At 43.6% G+C, this 24803-nt stretch overlaps 1 protein-coding gene and 1 pseudogene across 1 annotated transcript; both read left to right on the top strand.

Annotated features, from left to right (window-relative positions):
* The first annotated feature begins 3318 nt into the window (after positions 1 to 3318).
* Positions 3319 to 7533, top strand: LOC123412694 (flavonoid 3',5'-hydroxylase 1-like). Its single transcript, XM_045105635.1, has 2 exons — positions 3319 to 4495; positions 6751 to 7533. The coding sequence occupies exons 1-2, from the start codon at positions 3569 to 3571 to the stop codon at positions 7378 to 7380; spliced, it is 1557 nt and encodes a 518-aa protein (XP_044961570.1). The 5' UTR covers positions 3319 to 3568; the 3' UTR covers positions 7381 to 7533.
* Positions 7534 to 22529: 14996 nt separating this feature from the next.
* LOC123411979 lies at positions 22530 to 23536 on the top strand (annotated as a pseudogene).
* Positions 23537 to 24803: the final 1267 nt, after the last annotated feature.

Raw genomic sequence — 24803 nt, 5'->3', positions numbered from 1 at the left:
GAGCATCTCCAACAGCCGCGCTATACAAGCGCCGCGTCGTAAAAAAGACAGTTTTTAGCGCGCGCGCAACGCGGCGGCAGCTCCAGCGGGCGTGCAAAAACGGCGCGCGCGCCATTTCCAATTCAGCGCACTGGCCGAAACGCAGTCCCGCGCCCATTATTTGCTGCGCCGGCTCCCGCGCGCGCGACTCTCTCGCGCTCTCTCCTGCGCTCTCCTGCGCTCGCTCCGCCGTCCTCATCCGACCGCGCCGCCGCCGCCGCTCGAGCCACTGTTCGGCGCTTCCCCAGCCTATCCCCGCACCGCCGTCGCCGCCCGCGCCCGCCGGCGACCACTCAAGCGCTTCCCCGGCCTGTCTCCGCTGCGGCCGCCGGCCGCGCCCCCCGACGACTGTTCAGGCGCTTCCCCGGCCTCCCCGCGGCGCCGCGCTTCCGCCCCACCCCCTCCTAGTCTGTCCGGCCCTCGCGCCCCTCCGACGTCCGAGGAACAGCGCCCGAGCGCTCGCTGCCGTGCCGCGCCCGCAAGGTGTTCGACAAAACGCCTATAAGGTATGTATTGCTTCAAACTTATGAATTTGGTGCATGTTTTGAATTGTAGTTTTTATAGTATAGTATTGAACATTGTAGATGAGTTCATCGTATGCTTCTTCCGAAGAAGAATTTGATATGGAAGAGGAGGAGGATCTTGCAATGATCATAGCTATGCATATCAATAAAAAACCGAAGCATGGTGGTTCGGTTATGGGTCGGGAAATTTTTTGGAGAGATAGGATTGATGCCCATAACAGATTGATGAAGAACTATTTCGTGGAGAATCCCACATACCCGGAGTCATATTTTCGTCGCCGGTTTAGGATGAGCACAGACTTGTTCAAGCGCATTGCAGAGAAACTAGCGAGCCATGACCGGTTTTTCCAGCAAAGGAGGAATGCCGCCGGAGAGCTCGGGCATAGCACCTTTCTGAAGGTGACAGCCGCTTTGCGTATGTTGGCATACGGTATCCCGGCTGATTTAGTTGATGATCACTTGGCTATGGGTGAGAGCCAAGCCATCATGTGTGTCAAGCGCTTTGCAGTGGGAATTGTGCAAGTGTTTGGCGAGGAGTATTTGAGATCTCCCACTGCTGAAGACGCCGCAAGGCTATTGGCGATGAACAAATCTCGCGGCTTTCCTGGCATGCTTGGCTCAATAGATTGCATGCATTGAAGTTGGAAGAATTGTCCAAAGGCATGGATGGGCAATTCCATGGCCAAAAAAAGGGTTCCACTATAATCCTTGAAGCAGTGGCCGATCATGAGACTTGGATTTGGCATGCATTTTTTGGAATGCCTGGATCTTTGAATGACATCAATGTTGTCAACCGGTCACCACTGATGAATAAGATTGCGAATGGTGAGTTGCCACCGATGCAGTTTGTAGCAAATGGCCGTACGTACAGCTATGGCTATTATCTAGCGGATGGCATCTATCCAAAGTGGCAAACCTTCGTGAAGCCGTTGAAAAAGCCAGAAGGTAAGAAAAATCTTGATTTTCACAATGCTCAGGCGGCTGCTAGAAAAGATGTGGAGAGAGCATTTGGGATTTTGCAAGCCCAATTTGCTATTGTGAGAGGACCGGCTAGATTTTGGGATCAAAAAATGCTTTGGTACATCATGCACGCTTGTGTGATCATGCACAACATGATCATCGAGAATGAGCGTGGCCAAGATGTAGACTACTCACGGTATGAGCTCTTGGGACATCCAGTGCGAGTGCGACGGAGGGCTGAAAGGGTAGCCCGTTTTGTTGCCTCGTATCATGCCATTCGGCGTCCCGCAACACACAATGATCTTCAGAAGGATCTGATTGAAGAGTGGTGGGCATGGCATGGACGACAAAGAGCATGATTTGATTGCATTATTTGTATTGTATTGTTCATGAACTATTGGTTGTGTTTATTGCATTATTTGTTGTACTGAACGATAAACTATTTGTTTGAGTTGTAATAACTATTTATTGTTGATTTATTTTGTTTGTTTGATCGTTTTTCTCCTATTTTTTGAAATGTATATGTGGTTTGTGCCTGCTACGCGCGCTGCATTTTTGGGCACTGCTGGAGCGGCGCGCGCGCTGCATTATAGCGCGGCTGTTGGAGCCAGCGCCTATCCCTGCGCTAAACCAGCCGACGCGCGTGCTATAAATACATTTTTTGGACGCGGCGCGAAGCGCGGCTGTTGGAGATACTCTGAAGATATACACGTTCAAATTTACACCATCCACTAGAGATGCTCTAATGCTCGACATCTTGCAATCTGTTTATGTTAGATACCTTATTTGTGACATTAACTTGCCGTACCATTATACTATTTTAGGCACGCTAGCAACGGTTTGGACTCATTTGCACATTGGGTCTGCATTATCAAATAAAAGACCTAGATGTCCTTGCTATCTCTGAGGAGCAACTAATCAGAGGGTGCCTCCCTCCCTTTGGTACTTTATCTGGGCCATGAGAACATGCGAGTGATGTAAGTGATGTGTCCAGGCGTTGTCACGTGTAGCCATATTCAACATGTTTAAATGAATTTCAGCCAAGAAAAACCACATTTTCGGTCACTGAAAATTACCGAAAGTCGACATTCGGCATGACACTTTATTTGAGCCACATTTGTTATGTCTAAAAACTGGACAATTTCAATCGAAAACAAGAATAGAGGGGAAAACCGGCCATGCGTAAGCGGTTTTGTCTCTCACTTGCCCGGTGCTGCACGTCGCCGCGTCCATACCCTTGCAGTCAATGTTAGGATTTCGCTACAAATCCAATGTCAGATTTTTAGCATGGAAAATCAAATATATTTTTCTGAAAAAAATATATTTTGTCACGAGCATATCAATTTCCTTTAGCAAGCAATCGTAAATCTTTGCCATGTCGCCAGTATTTTTCGTGCTTAATAAAAAAAATTCCGTCCTTGGAACCACATAATTTGGCATAAAAATGTATTCGATTCGCCATGGTTAAAAATCTGATGTACATTATGATAATGCTATTGACTTGGTATAAATCCTTTGCAATTAATTGGTTGATGGACTAAAAGGCTGAGCATGACATGCGAACGCCCACATAGCTCATCTGCTTGCTCCGAGTCACGTCGCGCGCAACTCCAGACTTGGCAATCAGTCGAGTGGAGCAAGTACTACTTACTACTCAAGATACCGAACCGTGACATGGACACCGTCGCCATGCATGCATGCCGTAGTCCTTCACTGCAATGCCGACTGCTGGAGGTGGAGGATTGCCCGTCACTCTCCTTCACCTACTCTACTCCCCCCCATGCCTCAAAGTGCACACCCCACTACTACTCTACCAATGCAATGCAAGGTGGTGATGATACCATACCATCATTCTCGACACTCAACACTGCCCGCCCCCCACACACACCACCAAATCCACAACAAGAACGCCATGCCAAAAAGCTTCACACGATGGATGGAGCTCACCACCTTGCTAGCCACAGCCAGTACCGCGGTCCAGAACTGCCGCCATTGATCGGAGTCCCCGGCCAACTTCACCTCACTTAATTTCCACGGCTGCAGCCATGCAGCTCGCCGCGCTGTGCACGGACCCCTTCGTGCTCTCCTGCACCTTCCTGTGCCTACTGCTCCACCTGGCCCTCCGCCGCTCCCTCAACCGCCGCAGCAGCTCCCGGCTCCCTCCGGGGCCTCCCGGCCTGCCCATCCTCGGCGCGCTGCCGTTCGTCGGCCCGGCCCCGCACGCCGGCCTGGCGGCGCTGGCGCGCAAGCACGGGCCCGTCATGTACCTGCGGATGGGCACCTGCGGGGTGGTGGTGGCGTCGTCGCCGTCGGCCGCGCGCACGTTCCTCAAGGCGCTGGACGCGCGGTTCGCGAACCGGCCGGCGGTGGCCAGCGCCGCGGACATCACCTACGGCCGCCAGAACATGGTGTTCGCCGACTACGGGCCCAAGTGGAAGCTGATGCGGAAGCTGGCGAGCGTGCACCTGCTCGGCCCGCGCGCGGTCGCGGACTGGGCGCGCGTGCGCCGCGACGAGGCCGGCCGCGTCCTGCGCGGCATGAAGGAGGCCGCGGAGGTGACCGGGCGGGCCGTGGTGGTTCCCGAGGTGCTGGTGTGCGCGCTGGCCAACATCGTGGGGCAGATCACGGTGAGCAGGCGGGTGTTCGACGCGCAGGGCGACGAGTCCAGCAGCTACAAGGAGATGATCGTGTCGCTGCTGACTGGCACCGGGCTGTTCAACATCAGCGACTTCGTGCCGGCGCTGTCGTGGATGGACCTGCAGGGCGTGCAGGCCAGGCTGCGCCGGGTGCACCGCCAGTTCGACGGGCTCATCACCAAGCTGCTCGCGGAGCACGCCGCGACTGCCGAGGAGCGCGCCCGGGACGGCCGGCTCGACTTCGTGGACAGGCTCCGCGCCAGCAGCAACGACGGGGGCGACGGGAACGACGACGGCGAGACCATCACCGAGGTCAACATCAAGGGCCTCATCTTCGTAAGCTCGCTACCTCTCCCCACACTCTCTCATCCGTTTTATTTCCAAAGTTGTTTCTCATTATGCTCGTAGTACGTAGTTACCGTATGATCATTTTGTTACCATTAGTTTGAACATTTTGGTGTCCGTCAAGTTGTACCTGCTGATGGATGTGCACGATCGACATGGGAACCACCAAATGCAATATAATGCAATCGAGTGAAGCAGCTGTCGTACGTGGTGGTGGTGCAATATATATACGGTCGTTGTGGGGTTGGAGCTTTGCTTAGGTAGTGGGGTGGTTGGAAAGAGATGGAGACGAATGTTGACGGCAACAGTCCCGCATAAAATGATGCAGCACCACGTACGACTGCCGTCCATCGGGGTAGTGACTCCGTTACCATGATATCAGTGGTATAGTACGGATCCTAGTACGTCCAAAACCAGTCAAACCATTTCAGTACACCCATATGCTATGACACGATTCGTTACACTATCACCTCACCTAATCAAATCGAGGCAATCATGCATATATGAACTTCAAGCCTAGCTATACATATATTGTTAGCTGGTTGTTGGTGGAATGCGACGGCGAGTATATAATTAAGCTATCGTAGAAATGACTTAAGCGACCAAACCAAACCACCACTACATAGTAATCCATGACGCATATGCACTAGCTAATTTCTTCTGTTAACAAGTTGGTATTAGCTAACAATAAATATAGAGCAGTAGTACTTCCTCTGTAAATAGATATAAGACGTTTTAGATGAAAATGCATAGGAGCTCTCCGGTGCTCCGGCCCCCTATATTTTAAAATAATTTAGTGTTTTAAAAAAATATTGGAATTTTTTATGGAATCAAACATGACCAAATATTGCATTTCTATAAAAAGATTAAACGTGGAATTACCTTCATTGCATCCGGGATTAAAGATTTCCCTAAAAATGCTAGATAAAAGTATTAGGCTGGTTGTAATGGGTAGTATCATATAGTAGTATCATGCATATGATACTAGTCCATGATACCACATCTGTAATGCATAGTATCATATGTTAGTATTATAGGATAGTTCATTTATTGTCATGCAAGACACATAGTAGCACATCATTTAATATGATACGGTATCATGATATGATACTCAACTCTCTCTTTCTTCATTTAATTCCATGACATCTCATCAAAATTGCCTAGTTGGCATGCATGATACTACCTATGATACTCCCATTACGGGCAGCCTTATCCGTGCTATATTGTTGTCATAATTTATTTATTTTGCCTTGAAGCCAACGAGAACAATTCCTTGGCCAAACTTTTTATACTAGTACATTACCTAGTCATATTGAATTCTAAAAGAATTCTGGGATTTTTTACCCTTTTTTAAAATTACTAAATTATTCTTGAATATAGGGGGGTTGGAGCACCCGAGTGCTCCTAGTACGCTCCCTATTTTAGATCACTACTTTTGTTATCCACAAGGCGTCCTATATTTTTTTTGTAAATCACTACTTTAGTGATCCAAAACATCCTTTATTTGTTAATAGAGGGAGTAGCAAATATCTTTGAACTTTGATGAGTTAACTGGCATAAACTTGGATACATATCCTCATACGTAACATATAGTCAGACAAGAGCTCAAAGCAAAGCTTGAAATATGGAGTAAATTTGAGGTGTATAGCAAGTCTCAAAATATTATTTTTTTCTTTCTAAAAGGAGGCTATCTCATTTTATAACTGTGTATTGTCTATGATGTACATTATGTCCTCATTTTTGGCAAAAAAGAAAAGTCATGGTAACATATCAGTTTGCATTGGTCTAAGTCCACACTTGATCGATCAATATCAATTACTCAACCTTTTCATTCCATGTAAACAGAACTCTTGGGTTGGGAATAGCAGAGTGAAGGTTACATCGATTTCTCTAATACTCGGTTGGTAAACCGTAGCTTTGACTTTGCTTTGATTCCCCTTGAAACAATATAGGCACAACCATATGCTTGATTATGGAGTACTTAACACCACACATGCACGTCAAGGCGACAAGTCATTCTTAACAAATCAATTGTAATTGTATGATCACAAATGGAATACGATGGGGTGGGCTAGTGGGGGGCATGCAATGGGCATGATCGTGTATATGTGAGCTGGTTATACATAGTACAGAAAGAGAAAATGATTTGCATGTATTTTGCGGCACGAATCTCAGCTAAAACTGCAGCAAAAACATAGTATCACTTGCAATTTTAAACCGTTGTATATATAAATGCTTGCATGCAGGACATGTTCACTGCCGGGACGGACACGTCGTCGATCATCGTGGAGTGGGCAATGGCGGAGATGATCAACAACCCGTCAATCATGGCGCGCGCACAGGAGGAGATGGACCGTGTCGTCGGCCGCGGCCGCCGGCTCGAGGAGTCCGACATCGCCAACCTCCCCTACCTGCAAGCCATTTGCAAGGAGGCGATGCGCCTCCACCCCTCGACGCCGCTCAGCCTGCCGCACTTCTCCTTCGAGGAGTGCGAGGTGGACGGCCACCACGTCCCGGCCAACACGCGGCTCCTCATCAACATCTGGGCCATCGGCCGCGACCCGGCGGCGTGGGAGGACCCCCTGGAGTTCCGGCCGGAGCGGTTCATGTCCGGTCCGGCGGCCAAGATCGACCCGATGGGCAACAACTTCGAGCTGATCCCGTTCGGCGCCGGCAGGAGGATTTGCGCCGGAAAGCTGGCCGGAATGGTGTTTGTGCAGTACTTCCTGGGGACGCTGGTGCACGCGTTCGAGTGGCGGCTGCCGGACGGCGAGGAGAAGGTGGACATGGCCGAGACCTTCGGGCTGGCATTGCCCAAGGCCGTCCCGCTCAAGGCCCTCGTCACGCCGCGGCTCGTGCCGGCCGCCTACGCGTGATTGTTCTTGTGTGTCTGGAGTTCGGGAGATCAGTGTAGTGTTTTTTATGTCTGGTGTGACCCAACTTTGTGTGCTGCATGCTTCGAACATTTTCCTTCATGATAAAAAGAAATTACCTGCTTTAAGTTGCCAAAAAAGTACGATTGCCTCTTTTTAGAATTGTTATACATGACAAGTTCTTGGAGAATATACTCCCTCCGTTCGGTATTATAAATCGTTTTAGAGAATCCATTACAAAATTTCGTAGTTTAAACATTTTCTACACATTTCAAAAGTACCCCCGGTCGGAGAGGGCTCTCTCACGCACGTTCCTCTATTCCCCACTCTTTCTTGCCTCGCCTTCCTTGGTTCCTCCTCCTCTCCCTGACGCGTGTTCCTCGGCACCGTCGACCTCCTCTCCCTCCTCTCCCTGATGTGGCAAGCTAAGCAACCATGCATTGAGGACTTTAGTTACTAAATTATTTAACATGGTTAGCACCTCATCTTAGCACCAATGCATTGGAAGTGGCCTTATAATACTGAACGGAGGGAGTACTAGTTTCCGAGAATCATTGTCAAAAAAAGAATGCTGATGATTTACTTTCCTTTTGCTCTCAGAGGCAGTTGGGTTCTCTACTCCTCGAAAGGGAAGTCTCCGTTACTTGCGAGTACATAATTTTTTTTGTTTTGAGGGATTGGGGTTGGGGTTGCTTGACCGCACATGGTGGAGTACATGAAGTTAAAATAAATCCATATTTTCGGTTGATGTTTGTGGTACACATTGATGAGTTCAGATCGATGTATAGACTGTGCTCCAGATAAGAATCCCCGCAATTGATTTAGTTATTCTTTTACTTGAATCGAAAGCATTTAATTTTACACGTGTCAAACGGAAGTCTACTAGTAGGAGAATCATTTCAGTATGTGCCAAAAATATTGCATTTTTGTTGTAATATTTTGGTGACCCGTGAATTCGAGCCCAATTCGAAATATATGTGTTAGAGTATCCAAGTCATAGCCTCCCCCGTCGGTTTAGGCGAGCACACGCGACTGGTCACTTTGAACTTACTAGCAAAAGGGCCCGTGCGTTGCAACGGGAGAAAAAAATACCACACGCTTTTAATTTTTTTATAATTATTTTGATTTATTAAAATAATAAGCTAACTAACTAATGTAGTCAGTCCTATCCTATTTTATTGAGAAATCAACCCATTCATTGTTAATTCGATGTGGAAATTGAGCAGGACAAGCAAAGCAAAATAAAGAGGCTACGTGAATTGATCAATGGACTGTTATCTTATTTCACTCATGGGGTAGAAAATGTGGGATCAGATGACAAACTGAAGGTGGTGTTCCATTCTCTGTCTCTACAACAATACAATCTTACATTCAATACATTCATTCATCAGCAAACAAATCCCCACAAAACAAAATTTCTTGCCGGTGCACACGGTTGGAGGCATGGGGAGGGGATCTCACCAGATGATGAGTTCCTGTCAGAGTAGGGGATACGATGAGGGGAGCAAGGGTTAGGCGCCTCTATCTGGCCATAAGGAGTCGATGTTGCCGCGCCATAACCTCGGAGTTCCCCGTGTGAGCCATGGAGGCCCGCCTCCACCTGCAAGTACTTCGCTTCGCCGCGCCACCGCCGTTCTGCATCGAGCAGACGCATCATCCCGAGTCACTGTAGCTGTCGCGTTGATTTGATTCAGAAGTTGTGCTCGAGCGCCGAAACGGGGGCAGCAAGCGGGCAGAGGTACGACCATGGAGGCGGATGGATTGAGATCGACAACAGTGGTGGTTGAGGTCGGCCGCGGCAGCGAGTGATGTGGCAGCGGCCTGGGCACACGCCAGGGTGGACCAGGGTCGACGCGATGCGCTCGAGCGCCACAACGGGGGCAGTGAGCGAGGAGAGGTACTGCCGCGGAGGCGGGTGGGTTGAGATCGACAGCGGTGGAGGTTGAGGTCGGCCGCGGCGGCGAGTGGTGTGGCGGCGGCCTGGGCACAGGCTAGGGTGGTCCAGGGTCGACGGGAGGAGGCGATGCGTACGGGTATAATTTTTGCAGCGAATCGTTTTTTTCCTTTTGTGTTGTATATAAATAATGGAGCGCGGGTTGAATAACAAAAATTACAGGGGCTTTTTTATAAAAATACCGCGGTGGGTTTTCCGACGGAAGCAATAACCTCTTTATTATTAGGTATAGATATAAAAAAATTGGGTACTCCTTGCCACACTTCGTCACTCTTTAATTTTCCGAAGAATTAGTTCCATCATATCAGATTTTGCTGGACTAATACGCAGATAAAGTAAATAAGAATGGTCACTCTTTAATTTTCCGAAGAATTAGTTCCATCATATCAGATTTTGCTGGACTAATACGCAGATAAAGTAAATAAGAATGGTCACTCTTTAATTTTCCGAAGAATTAGTTCCATCATATCAGATTTTGCTGGACTAATACGCAGATAAAGTAAATAAGAAACACATGAAAATTCGATAATGCTGATGTTGAATTTAATCAAAAAATTATCTTGCTTCATATAATAATAAACGGGGTCACATTCTAGGGTGTGATGCCATCGCTCACCTCTAAGCCGTGCACCCATCCCGCACCTCCACGCCCCCATCGTTGATTTTGTTATTAATACCTTTCACATTGAAGCGGTCATCATGGGTGGCAAGTCGAGAAGCTGGAGTAGGGCGGTTGCCGAATCTAGATACGGTAGTCACTGAGCGATGGCCTCATCTCTATATCGAATTGGTGTGATGCGTCTTCTCATGAGACGTACATCACACTTTCAGATGGTGGATATGAGTAGCGAGAGTTGTTGCTAAGATGATGGCTTCATACTTGTCGATGTGTTATTTTATAAGGTCTTTATGAATAATTATTAAAATGACCGCATGCATCTTTCACATGCAGAGGCCAGGAATTATTCTTCTTTTTAACAAAAGAAAAGAAAAACTTTCTCACGTGCCAAGTTTTCAGGCGCATGCGAAGACGACGGGTGGGCTGGGTCGGGACAAATTTTAATCTTCCGAAAATACCATCACACGAGGTATATTGCCACACAAGGATGAGCAGTACTAGCGATAGATCTTAACAGTACAGATCACGAACAACCCTTGATCTCAGCGAATTGACGGCCCACATTCATCACAGGATATCATTAAAGAGCTGGTAATTACAGGACTGGCTTCACAACATGCTGCTTCGTTGTGACTGCCCGGAAAGTGAGAAGAGTTACCGTGTGCACAGATCCTGCTAGCTTCACCGTTTGCTTGTGCTATATGCCCATGTACGTTCCCCCGACTCGAATTTCTAACGCATCCCATTCCCCCTTGGATTGTGCTACTTCACCGTCACCCCTGCTCGTCGTTGTTGCTCTCCTACCACGCTTTGCCATTCTCTAGCTAGTTCCCCTATTGACTATGTGATCTCACTCCATGGGGAGTAAGCTAGTTATTTGTAGGAGGCTGGCTAATGACCTACTTCCTCCGTTTCTAAATATAAGACCTTTTAGAGATTACATTATAGACTATATACGGATGTATATAGACATATTTTAGAGTATAGATTCACTCATTTTGCTTTGTATGTAGTCTATAGTGTAATCTTTACGAGGTCTTATATTTAGGAATGAAGGGAGTACTATATATGTGTGGCTGGACATGTATAACCATTGCTTTCACCAAATATCGCATGCCAAGTTTTGTCATCGTTTAATTCTACTGCAGTGGTGTAGTTGTAGACATTTGGAGCACGCATGATCTAAATACGAGCAATTTTAAGGTAAGTGTTGCTAGTAAACCATGTCAAATGAGCCATTCTTTTTCTAAAATAAAGACAAGCAAATGGCATCTTCGATCTGAGTAATACTTCCTCCGTCACGGTTTAGAAGACACACATGAAAATCTCTAGGACCAAGATAGTCATCAATTGGTTGTGAGATGTAGCAGGTGTAAATGCTAATGCGTCTAATCACCTGAGAAAATACTAGTACTAATACGTGAGCAGTAAATTGGGAGGGCGCATTCATGACTAGTACTAGTACTAATTAATAAGAGTAATTGTTTTCACGTCTTAAACCTTGTCTATTTTGAAAATACACGTAAGTTTAACTATGCCTTCTAAACCGTGACGGAGGGAGTATAAAAAAATAGGAGTTAAATACATCAAGGGTGCCTTAACTTGTCATGTGCGGTCAGTTTGGTGCCTAAAGTTGTAAAATACACGAAAATGGTGCTTTAACTTGTTCGACCGTGCAAATACGATGCCTCCTACCGTATTCGGATGTACGCCTTGCCGGGTGACGTGCCAGCATGGCGGCGGCCCACGAGTCAGTGGCTGGAAGTGAACGGGTAATTTTTTATTTTTGTTGGGATGAAAATTTGAAGCTGGGACATCCTGCTTAATGCAATAACATGCTGGTCACCGAGCCAAACTAAGTTATACGTAGTAGTATTAGCTAGAAATGTATAAAGATCAATTCGGCGTATCGTTCTGCAATTCTTCAACACATTTGTTATAATTTTATAGAAAAAATCAAGATCATGTTTAATTTTCATGATATGTAAATTTTACCAAATAAATATACAGTAATTATCGGTAGGGCATTATTGTGTATTTTAAACATCTATTATATTTTTATTATTGTGTACTTTGAAGAGGTTAACGTGAACGTTTAAAAAAATTATGTGGATTTAGACAGTTCAATGTATATTGAAAATTGTTGTGTAAATTTATGTATCTTCATGCAGAACCACAAGCACGGACAATTAGTGTGTATCTTCATTGTATTACTATATTTTTAAAATACACATTTACAGAAAAATTGACAATGTAACTGTTTGATGTGCATTAGAAATTAGTGTGTAATAATAGTAATTTTAGAAATGTATTAAAATATCTTAAATGTGTTTGTAGAAATGTAAGAACAATTTTACATAATAACATTTCCATGCACGTTGAACATTTATAAAAATACATATTGTCATTTTCTTGAACGCATGACAAACATCTTTCAAATATAATTTTATAATTTTATAATACCCGTGACACATGTTTCAAAAGCATATTTTTTTTCAAATGCACCAGCACATTTCCTAAATCTCCCTTGATACTAAAATGTTTAAGAAGTAAATTATCTCATTTAGACATCAAATGGTTAGCAGAGGTCCCTCGGTGAACAATATAACCACGAGGCATGACACCACGTGATGCCTAAAATAGAGAAATAATGTTTACATTTTTTAAAGGGTGAGATAAATAAATTCATAGGAAAATTCCAACTAGATGCTCTAAATAAACATAAGATTTTGCTTGGTTTATCGGCTAGATTGCAAGGGTGGCACACGTGAGCTCCTAGGTTCGAAACTTCAGATCCCTTTTTTCTTTCTTATTTTTCTTTAATATCTTGCATTGTATCATTATTATAATTTTCATTATATATATGATTTGCACATACAACCGTGCTTGATGTACTTGATATGCGGGACCCAAACCTGACAGGTTGGATCCATCAGTATGCATCTGTATGTGATACAATTATGGGTAAATAAATAAAATATGAGGGGTTGAATGTAAAAATGCTCCCGGTCACTGACATGCGGGCCGCCATCATAGTGGCTCGCTATGCGGGCAAGGCATATGCCTGGATACTGTACGAGGCACCGTATTTGCACAGTCGAACAAGTTAGAGCACCACTTTCATGTATTTTTCAACTTTAGGCACTAAACTGACCGGACATGACAAGTTAAGGCACCCGTGGTGTATTTAACTCAAAAAATAGAGTTAATTACAGCGATGGTGATAGAACTTGACTCAAATGATCAGTTTAGTGCTAGAATTTATGGTACACATTAAACTTGTTTAACAACTTGGCTCGAACCTGTAAATAGGGTGCAAATCACGTTCAACACATAAATAATGATGACTTTGCATGCGAGCGTGCAAGGAGCCGCTGTCAGCGACTGAAAGGAAGGGAGCAATGCGTGTGGTCTTCCTTTTGCAAAAACCCCCTTATTTTTTTATTTCTCCTTAAAAACAACTATGTACGCGTAAGGAGACACATGGGTCTCAACTGTCAATACTGAAAATTTAAAAGAATAAGACGACGGTCTCAATAGGTCGATCTCACGAACAACATCTGGAATGCTGGCAGACTTAACCACTCCACCAATCACATTATTTTGCCTAATAACGATAACAGGTCTTCATGTAGTATAAATTGGACACATGTAAAGCTTAAATGGGTTGCAAACAGTGCCGTTCATTTTACATGCACTAGTTTAAAAAAAAATTGTAAAACGTAAGGAATAAAAATAATGTTCAAATATTTATGTGTTATAATTATATTTTCTTTTGGATATAAATAGTACACATAAAGACGATGATTAGTAAATAAAAACATCTAAATGTACACCCATGTATAATATAAAAAAACATTTAGTAAATACAGACATTTAAAATATTTGTTAAATACATTTTTAAATATGTAAAAGCATTTATATAAAATTGTTTTGTAAATATAGACATTTAAATTGTTTTGTAAATACAGACATTTAAATGTAAACCCAAATGTTATATAAAAGGACTATATTGTGCCTATAATTATTGAAATGTTTGCTCGTACAGAAACATTTTTATTTGTACGTATATAATTGTATTATACAAACATTTTGATTCTAAATTTTAAATTGAAAACATTCATATTTTTTAATTATGAAAACATTTTTAGTATTTATAAAAATATATTTCAAATGTTGAACAAAGGCCTCCTTTTTTAGTGCCATTTTTAAGTTATTTTTAGGCAATCTTTTCAACTACATTATTCTTAGTTATCCATGTAACACATGAACGCATTACGGATGGACTGGCTAGGACCGTTTATGTGCTAGTCAGAGGTTGCTCGTTCTTAACGTTGAGCACTCTTTTTCTTCTTATTTTTTCAGAAAAAATAAGGTTCCACATCATCAAATAACGCCAGGAGCTTTTTTGTGATAAATTAAAAAATTCGAGGTAGTTTTCACAATAAAACTTGCCACACACTGCCTCTCTGCCGTAGAATCAGTGGCAACGGGCCCATGCCATGTTGGCATGCCTAATCAGTGGTTCGGACGTACACAATTAAGATTTATTCCATATTTACATGTTTGAGCCAAATAATTGCACCGATCCAATGTATGATGCAAGTTCTAACACCAAAATGACCGTTTGCGCCAAGTTCTAGTACCATCACTATAATTGATTCACAAAAATAAAATAAAGGCCAACAAAATAATTTGATCCATGGTTCTTAAAGTTGAGCACTCTTTTTCTTCTTAATTTTTCAGAAAAAAATGAGATTCCACCTTATCAAATAACATCAGGAGCTTTTTGTGATAAATAAAAAAAATCAAGGTGGTTTTCGCAAAAAAAACTTGCCACACACCGCCTTTCTGCCGTAGAGTCACTGACAACGGGCCCCATGCCATGCTGGCATGCCTAGTCAGCATTTCGGGCGTTCACAATTAAGATTTACACTGTATTTACATGTTTGAACCAAGTTATTGCAACAATTCGATGTATGGTGCAAGTTCTAACATCAAAATGAACTTCTGCACCAACTTCTAGTACCACCAGTATAATTGATTTAAAAAAATAAAATAAAGGCAAACACAATGGATAGACAACTGGGCGTAGAACGATTAGTAAAAATAAAATCACATTGAAAACCACACTAGTCCTCTTTTTTCCTCGGATATGCCGTCCGTTGGAGCTTGAAAATTTCACTTAACTAATGACAAAGAAAAAAAAACACATGCAAACTGTCTTGTTATATCAGACTTTGAAGATCACAATAGCCACACGCCCCTTGAGACGAGATCAATAAATCATTGAAACACCATCGACTGGAACATCACATCACGCAAAACAGCTTTGCAATCCATCACCACCAGATCAGCACTAGTGTACCTAGGAAGTATTTGGAGAGGGGGCAAACCAAGACCGTCCACCAGAGGAGGGGGGGGGGGGTCGAAGGACCGCCGGTGGCCAGCGGTGATGCGACAGTTGCAGGTACATGCTGAAATGGAAACACCTTCTCGTCAAAGTAAACGTGCCGCGAGGTGAAGACACTGTGAGAGACGGGATCATAACATCGGTATCCTTTGGTGTTGGGTGGGTAGCCAAGGAAGATGCAAGCAACAGAGCGAGGGGAAAGCTTATAGGGCGTGGTAGCAGCGATGCTAGGGTAGTAGAGACAGCCGAATATGCGAAGGTCAACATAAGAGGGTGGGGAACCAAAGAGAAGATGATGAGGTGCAAAGTTGTCGCGAGTGCGACAAGGCCGTATGTTAAGGAGAAGGGATGCAGCGGCGAGGGCGTTGTCGTGGGTATAAGTCTGACAGTAGATGTGTAGGGTACGAAAAGGATGGGCAGAGCCTTAGCTACGGCGAGGTTGTATGAGTTCAGGCCCCTCTGCGGTGGAGGTAATAGCCCTACGTCTCAATGCTCTGGGAGCTTGTTGTCGAGTGGAATATGGAATACAAATGAGTTGCTAACCCCTGCACCAATGGGGGAGGGTGGCTTATATAGAGTGCGCTGCCCTCCACAACGGTTCGGTGCACAGGGATGGAGTAGTGGCGATTAAATGCCTACGTTACAGGTAACGTACGTCTTAAATGCTAATAAAGGCGCATGGAAACGTATGACCGTTTCCCCCCAGGGGGGTTACGATGCACAGAGTGGAATCCAGTCGGTTAGTTTGATATACTCCGAATGCTCGTCTCCGACTGGATGGTCGAAGATCTGTTACCGACTGGATGATGGGAACTTCTTAGTTCAGTCGGAACTGACTAAGGGCCTTGTCCCTTATGAAGGGTAGTCCTTGGGTAGGACATACAGGGCAGGCCTATGACCCTACCCTAGGACTATAACCCCATCATTAGTCCCCGAATGGATTGGGGTTGGAACGACGAAGCGATGCTTGAAGTTTGGATCCGACTGGTACGGATGTGACTTTGGCGTTGCTTGCCTCGATCCATTTCATCTTTTCTGACCAACGATCCGACTGGAAGTATTTGTGAAACAAACTGTCAGAAACCGAGTGCTTCCGTGGTATCTTCTGACGTGATCAGTCAACTGACAGCGGCGGATTTTCCGGGATCCTCAAATTTCGGTTACCGTGCGCTCAGCGGGGATGACGCCATCGCGCTCGAGTAGCGCCTGACGCCTCGATTCTCGTTCCTTCATCCTCTCCACTGATATCGCCGCGGTTGGTCGGGGAATAAGGTTTCGGGGCCACCTGCCAGCGACCCAGTCGGAACCTTACTTAAATCTCAGCGGCGAGGGTTTTTCGTTACGCTCGCTGGATCTTTTGCCTTTGCTTGCTCTGTCCTTCTCGCCACCTCCAGCGCACCTAAACTCCTTCCTCCTCCTTCCCCTCCGCGGATCCGCAGCTTCCGCCATGACCAAGGGTCAGACCAGCAAGATGGAGGCGAGGAAGAAGAAGGGGAAGGCGGTGGCTCCTGCTCAGCGGCGGCAGCGAGCGTTGCCGGCGGGGTGGATCCAAGGCGACTTCCTCCCCTCCACGATGACGGAGGGGGATCTGCTGCAGCTGGTGGAGCACGGTATGATCGTGCACAAGTCGTGGAGGCTGCCGGCGGAGAATGAGGTTGAGCCGGCGCCCGGGAGGGGGAGTGCGTCCTGCTGCTCAGCCATGTATATCGAGGTTTCTCTCTGCCCCCGCATCCTTTCTTCAAAGGCATTATGAACCACTTCGGGGCGCAGCTTCATCACTTTCCCTCGAATGCTATAGCCCATCTCTCTGCTTTCATAGTCCTGTGCGAGTGCTTCATTGGCTGTCCTCCCTTTTTCCTTTTTCCTGAAGGCTATACACTAGATATCATTGATGAATGCACAAATGCACGAATGCCGAAATATGTGTAAGTATGGTTGAGTCCCAGGTCGACACACTAGCACAACTCTTTTTCCTGAAGTCTTCCATTCTGGAACTTATCACACAACCCGTATCTAATTTCCTTCTTTGGGCATGTAATCCCCTATGTTGCTTCTTTTTGAGCTTTCTTCAGTTGTGAGCGATTTGATACCGGCAATATAAGTTTGTGTAGATCATCAAGCTTACTGCAGGTTCAACATTATATATGGACGCTACATTATTGATATTATCTTGGTGAAACATGGTCGATGGGGATGGATAAGTACCACTTTGCATTGATTATGTATCGGTAAGTAGTACAGTTATGAGCATTTGAGAGCCTGTATACACACATTCAATGTAAGGCAAATCCTGAACTTTAGTAGACAATCAGTGTGTATCTCATGTGCATTTGATTCACACGTGTATAATACTAGATCATGATTGGCGCGCGTTGATGCGTCCGTCTATGTTCGATGAAATGATAGAGGAGTTTTCATAAAAAAAGATCTAGATGATTGATATACTAGTTTGCTAAACTTTAGACAATACAAATAGTTAGGTATGCTACATAGCAGAGTAGCAACATGAGCAGACCATGCCAAAACAGAGTAACCCAAAATACAAGAGTACATCCATGCTTGATCTACTATTCGAGTGACAAACTTCAGACATTGACTTTGCACGTAAGAGCCAGTTAACGCCATCTTTCCCACGAGTTCATTTCTAAGCTTCTTTCATATTGCCTCCTAGTGCTAGTACAAAATCAGACAAATACATCTAAATGTGACATCTCAATGCTCTATTTGTACAGAAGACTCGAACTGCAGCACACACTTGCGCAACACATTGTGGTAGAGTTCTTTCCCTAAACCCTAAACCTTGTAACATTAGTTCTATCATGACTGTTTTTCTAATTTCTTTCCCTGGAATAATTAGAGTTTCAAGGTAGAATTTATCACATTCATTGTGCATAATATACATAAATTTTAGCTTCGGTGTAGTACTATATATCCCCAAAGGAAGGTATCAATACTCATAATGCAGACTATAGCAGTACCAAAAAAAATTAAGGCTGGCATCTCAACGGCAAAAGAGAAAAGCAGCTCAAGGTGTTCTCAAGATTCAGAGTTATTCCTCTTCTACTTCAAGTGTTTCTCATAATCTTGCTAAGTCAAAATGAAATAAGAACCATAGAGTAAAGTATCCCTTTCTAGCTTTATCTGTCTGGCCTTTTTATTTATTGTTCAGGCTAAAACAAAACCAAATAAACATCATGTTTGGGATGCTGAAATAGTGCTACTAATGCTATTTTGTAACCAACATTCATGGAACATGAGTACATAAGTATAGAAAGTTTCTAAATTAACAAGTAAGAAAATAGAAAAGATGAAACCAACATGAGATGCAGAATGCGAGAATCATTAGATAATACAATGGCTAAGTTTCAGTCTTGCAACATGATTGCCCGTCTAGCGGAACAACCAGTGGTTGGGCCAACTTACTTGCCGAGCATGGGCAAGGTCAATTTGTAACACTGCCGAGTGGTGTTTTCTGAACAAAACAACACTGCCAACTCATATACTGATGTTGATTCTTAGTGGATGCTTAATGGACACTCCAATTGAGTCAAGGCAGTTGCCCGGAGTCTTCGGCCATGTAAAATGCAGTTTTAAATTTTCAACAAGAGTTTTTTTTTGCGGGATTTATATACAAGTATAATATATCAAAGTAGTCTAGGATGTATATCCCTCGAACTCTGATCAGCCGCGAAACAGAACAATTCATGTCGCAGCATGTCACAGCGTTACTTCTATACAATAAAATTTCTTTAGTCAACTCAGTCTTGCATCACCCTATATCAAGGGGTTCTCTTCGTGTGGCCATTGTGAACATATACACCAGCCAGATCTTGTGAAATTTTCTTTTATTTCTGCAAGATTCCACTACCTCACAAATGTTCGAGAAAGTTCCGCTTCATATGTAATATCATAAGTAATTGAATTAGATAGCGTCCTATCAGTTCAAAAAACAGTAATCTACATGGTTGAAAACAAACAGTTTGGCTCAAGTTTTCCAAATTTAAAAATAGAAACAAGGCCAAAGTCGAGAAACATGTCATTCCTTGAACACCTGAAAGTTAACATCATTTTCTTTTGATGGTGAATGAAATGGACTCCTAATACATAGTACATAATTTAGATTTTCAAGTCCAGTGCTTATTCACCAGGGACCAGGCTCACAAATAGTACGAATAAGGGGTAAGTGACCCACTCGTATTTCTGACTAAATGTGTATACTTTCTAGAAGGCATCAAAGAAAAGCAAATTTATAATTGTTTCGGCCGTAAAGCAAGCTAGAAAGACATGAACTCATGTGTTGCATCGAGTATGCAGAAACGCCCAGGAAATCAAAACACGGTAGAAGAAAACTAGAATCAAGTCATGTCTCGTGCATGGTGTACCTTGTGAAGTTCATTAAGCTAGCTGCAATCTAACTGGAACCAGAACTCAGTTATCCTATAATAACGCGGAAAATAAATTTACAACAAATATGCTAGATTATTTCATTGATATGAATATTAAAAAAATAAAAAAAACCCGGACCGCAGTCCACATGAATCGCGGACGACACTACTCTACGCGCACAGCCTCCTCTGTCCACATGAATCGCGTTTTCGTCAAAATAAAAAACCGGACCGCAGTCGCTGCTGCCTCCATCGGCACCGCCTCCCCATTCCATCCCTTCTATCCATGGTGTAGCCGCCGCGGCCATGTTTCTCGAAGAGGCCAACGTCTGGAACCGTCGGGGACCGAGCCGAGCCCGGGTACCATCTTTGCAATCCTGCTGATAATGTCTTCAACTCCGGCGGCGGCGACGTCGGCTTCGACGGCAAGCGCAGATGGGGACCGTGGATTAGGCCTTTGGCAACGACTTCACATTACCTCTGCTCTTCCCGCCCTCGTGCTCATCTGCCTGTCCCCCTCTGTTGTGATGCGGCCTTTGGGAGATGGGATCGGTGGATGTAGTACGTCGTCGGAGTAGTAGGCGGTGAGGATTGATGAAGATTCAGGTTGCAGCTACTTGAGAACTGAATGATATCGAGCAAGCTTCACACTTCAGACACCTCATTGCACGAAAACATATTGTGGAGCTTAGGATGCTGGACACCCCCTTATCTAGCCATCCAATTCTGCATCACGGTTCATGCATGTACTTTTCTATTTTTTGTTTCTCTTATATAGAACAACATATGAACTTCAAACTTTCCAGCACAACACAAAATTCTAACTAGAATGTGGGAAAAAAACTCTCATATTTTTTCGTGCAACATAAATACTGAAAATATGATAATCTCATTTTGTATATTTATGTCGGACCAAAAAATCTGAATGTTTTTTTCCATGTTGTAGTAATAATGTTTTCCTATCATGCAAAGTTTGAAGTTCATATGTTTTGTTTTGAAGAAACAAAAAAAGAAAAAAAATCATGTAAAAAGTTAGTTGTGTAGCACGGATCTCAGAGGGTAAGGATAAGAGGTGTCCGGAAGCCTAAGCTCAAAAAAATCCACGTCCACTCGTTGCATGTCATTCCCTTCAAGGTAGATGGAAGGTTCAGACTTCACACACCTAATTGATGTAGATTCGTCACTCTCCATTACATCTTGATAGCCAGAATCATCTCCTTTGGGTTCAGCTTTGATAATCTAAGTTGTAGATAACTGTTGAATCTAGATATTTAGAGTTGTCAATTCACTAGTGGAGAAATGGCTAGCCACAACTTTTGTTGGTGACGCACCATTTTCACACAACGCCGGCATTTTTTTTAAATAGCGTTGGCGTCAGCTAAATTAGTACGCTAGCTGTAAACAGTCAGTGCTCGCATTGATATTTTTGGACACGTCAAAAGTCTCTTGGTCCACGTATACCCACCATTTGAAAGATAGTGGTGGCGTTGAATTTCTGTGCACGCCATAACTATTTAATTAGTGCTGACGTGTCAAGTTATTTTACGCCACACATAATAGTTTCACTTAAACCTGTATTAGTATTTATAAATATTAGATAGTAGTTAGAAAATAACAAACAGTTTATTTTACGTTTTTACATCATTATTGCTACCAGTTCTAATTTTAACTATTTAATTACGTTTAATCTTTTCTTAAACTTAATTAGTCTTTTTTTATTTGGACTGTTTTTAGCTATGGCGTTGCATTTTAGGCCCACGTCAGCAATGGCCCACCTGAGTCAACTCCCACGCCTTAGTAAAAGACATACACCCTTTTATTTCAACTCTTCTTCGACCAGCCGCCATCCATCGCCTACCATTGCCACCCCGTCACCGCCCATCGCACCATTTGGCTATCCAGCAATGTTCAATCCTCTCCTCTCCCGTTGCATTTCCTTCCTCTGCACTGGCACCTCCTCTATCCACGCATAATCCAAATGTGAGATTCATCTATAAGTTAATTTAGGATTGCTTTGCGTAGAAATTTTAGTGTGTATATATATATATATATATATATATATATATATATATATATATATATATATATATATATATATATATATATATATATATATATATATAATGGAGTGCTTTGTGTGATGTAGATTCGAAATTTGATTCCATGGATTGCTTTGTGTAAATTTTTTAGTGATAATTCGATATAAAATCAGATTTAATAGTGCATTTTGTGTAGAAACTTTTTGAGTGTCTAGAATGTTAAAGATTCAAGTTCAACTTAGTTCGGTAGTGTAGTCTGAAATAAGGAATAGATAAAATGATTTCCTAGTGTAGCAATTTGAGTAGAATTTGTTTATTTGTGACTCCCTCCGTGGATTTTGATTATTTGTGTATACATGTTAATAGCATAGAATTGTTCGTGTTACTTGTGTCGGTTCACTAGTCTAGAATTCGATTATATACTTAGTTTTTAATATGTTTTGTGTAGAATGGCGTAAGCACCACCATGTTGAGTGTACAAGTCAAGGTGCGCAACCAGCCTTGCAATTGCCATGTTGTTCGACATTTACTTCCAGACGTGTTTTTCCTGCAGGAGTAAGAAATTATATGAACCTTCTAATAGTTTGTTCTTTTGTTTTTGTTGCTACTTCCAATAATGCATCGTGTTTGTGCGTTTTTCGTTTTTCTTACACAGATCGTCCCTTGCAATGTGAGATTGGATTTCAATGAGCTCATTACTGGAGACAGTGTCATCTTCGACTCTCCTGGGGGCCCCTACACTATGGATGTCAATAAGGGACGAAACATAACCCAGATTGGAGGAGATGAATGGGATCATTTCATCGCCCACATGCATCTCACTAGGGATGAATTGGTCAGCTTCTCCTTCAGAAGAGGAACTCCAAGGTTGGCTATTATCTATATCAACTATGAGGAAGAAGATGATGACCCACTTGATGAAGCACTCTTTGCCTAAAGAATGACCAAACTGAGCGAGGATGAAACGGACATGCTGTGGGAAAAAAACTTCCGCCACATGATGCCTACGTCGGGTTGCCATTCGTGAGCCGCCTGGCATGAACAATGGTTAACCGCCATGTCATGGTATGTTACTTATTACTGTAGTAATTTTTTGACATGATCAGTGTGTAGAATTTGATGATATGATTAGTGTGTAGAATTTGATGATATGCTTAGTGTGCTAATATGCTTATAGTATAGTAATGTGGTTTGCTTAGTATATTAATGTGATGATATGTTTATAGTCTAGTAATGTGATATGCTTAGTATATTAATGTGATGATATGCTTGTAGTCTAGTAATGTAATATACTTAGTATATTAATGTGATGATATGCTTATAGTATAGTAATGTGATATGCTTAGAGTGTGATATATTGATTATAGTGTAGTTATGTGATGATATGCTTAGTGTAGAATTTGATGATATGCTTAGTACGTATATTAGTGTGATGATATGCTTATAGTGTAGTAATGTGACATGATCATCATGTTTGTTTTTTTCTAAAAAATACCTAAGAGTCTATGTGTGAGTTGTGGCATCGAGCCGAATGAAGAAGGCGTTGCTGGAGTACGCCTTATCACAAGGGGATCTGTCACCACATGTGCTTACAAAGTGGACACGGATGGACGCACTATCTTCAATGTGGCTGGGTGGAGCAACTTCCTTGCTGGTAAGAATCTCCGGGTTGGACAGGCCGTCTTAGTCACTATCAGGAACACCACATGCCATGACTTGAGGATGGTGATCGTTATCGACCTCCTTTAACTATGTTACTTTGCTTGTGTAAAATGAACTCCATATTAACTATGCTATAGCTAGTTTGCTCGTGTTTGTGAGGATTATCATCAATAGCTACTTATTAGCTCTAGCTAGTACTGCTTGTGAGATTGACACTTGTTATTAACCGGAATGCATTGTTCTATTAGACTAGGTCCTCGTGTGCAATGCTAAATGCTAAATGTTATGTGCTGGAATTTGTTTTGGCTGCATGAAACATTTCTGGCATGCAATATACATTGCACGCCGCTAGGTGATCGATTATATTGGTGACTTTGTCGACGTGGCACACCATCAGCACGTAGAATACTGCTGACGTGGGACCCAATGCCACCATTATTTTTTAAAAATGGTGCCATATTGGTGGCGTCAGACTACCACGCCAGCAAAACCTTTTCTGCCACGTCATAGCTAAGCTTTTCTACACTAGTGATTTCATGTACTATGTTTGCTCTGTACTGAATGATCGGAGGGGATACTAATGGCACTGTATTGTAGCATATCAGTGTAAATTCGCTTTGTAAATATGAGGTACTATGTGGACACCACGTACGACACAAAGAATTAATTGGAGTATGACATAGTCCCACATAAGAAGTGGTGGTCAGAGAAGGAAAGTCCCACGATGTCCAGTGAGTTGTTCATTTACATCCTGACTTTTACGACACCGTTCCTGGGGATGCCACGTAAGCAAATCACATGAAATATGGGATGCTCGAAATTGGGAGAGATACAAAAACCTGTAGAGGATGAAGGAAGTGGTCACCGACCATCACCGCTACTACCATAGTGTCCATGAGCTGGACGGTTTACCCGCCTCGCCCACATCACATGTGGCTGGAGGATGATCCACCTTCTCTGTTGAGCACGTGGAGTCTAGAGGCAGGGGAAAGGAAAAGTCGAGGGGGGAGAGGATCGCCCTACCACCTAGCTTTGTCCAGAGCGAGTGAGAAGTGGAAAGGGACACCGTGCTCGAAGTCCATTCTATGGCGGCGGTGGCGGGGTCGGGAAGGTTATTTCATCAAGATCAGGGAGGGGAGGAGGAGTGCGAGAATGGGTTGTACAGAAGTGGAATTCGTGTGCTACAGAGCCCAATTAACCAGAATCCACATATTTTTCTTCCGGAATAGCAGCCCTTTAGGATAGGCAACCCATTTCGCAAATTGAAGTTAGATTGGACGGCCAGGAATGTTCAAGACATGAAATCTGACGGCCCCAAGCGTGATGGCATGAGAGGGCTGGGATTAGGTTCGCT

Source organism: Hordeum vulgare, chromosome 7H (genome assembly GCF_904849725.1).
Source record: "Hordeum vulgare subsp. vulgare chromosome 7H, MorexV3_pseudomolecules_assembly, whole genome shotgun sequence".
Lineage (NCBI taxonomy): Eukaryota > Viridiplantae > Streptophyta > Magnoliopsida > Poales > Poaceae > Hordeum > Hordeum vulgare.
Note: the sequence above shows the minus strand (reverse complement) of the source record. Positions and strands in the feature narration are given on the sequence as shown.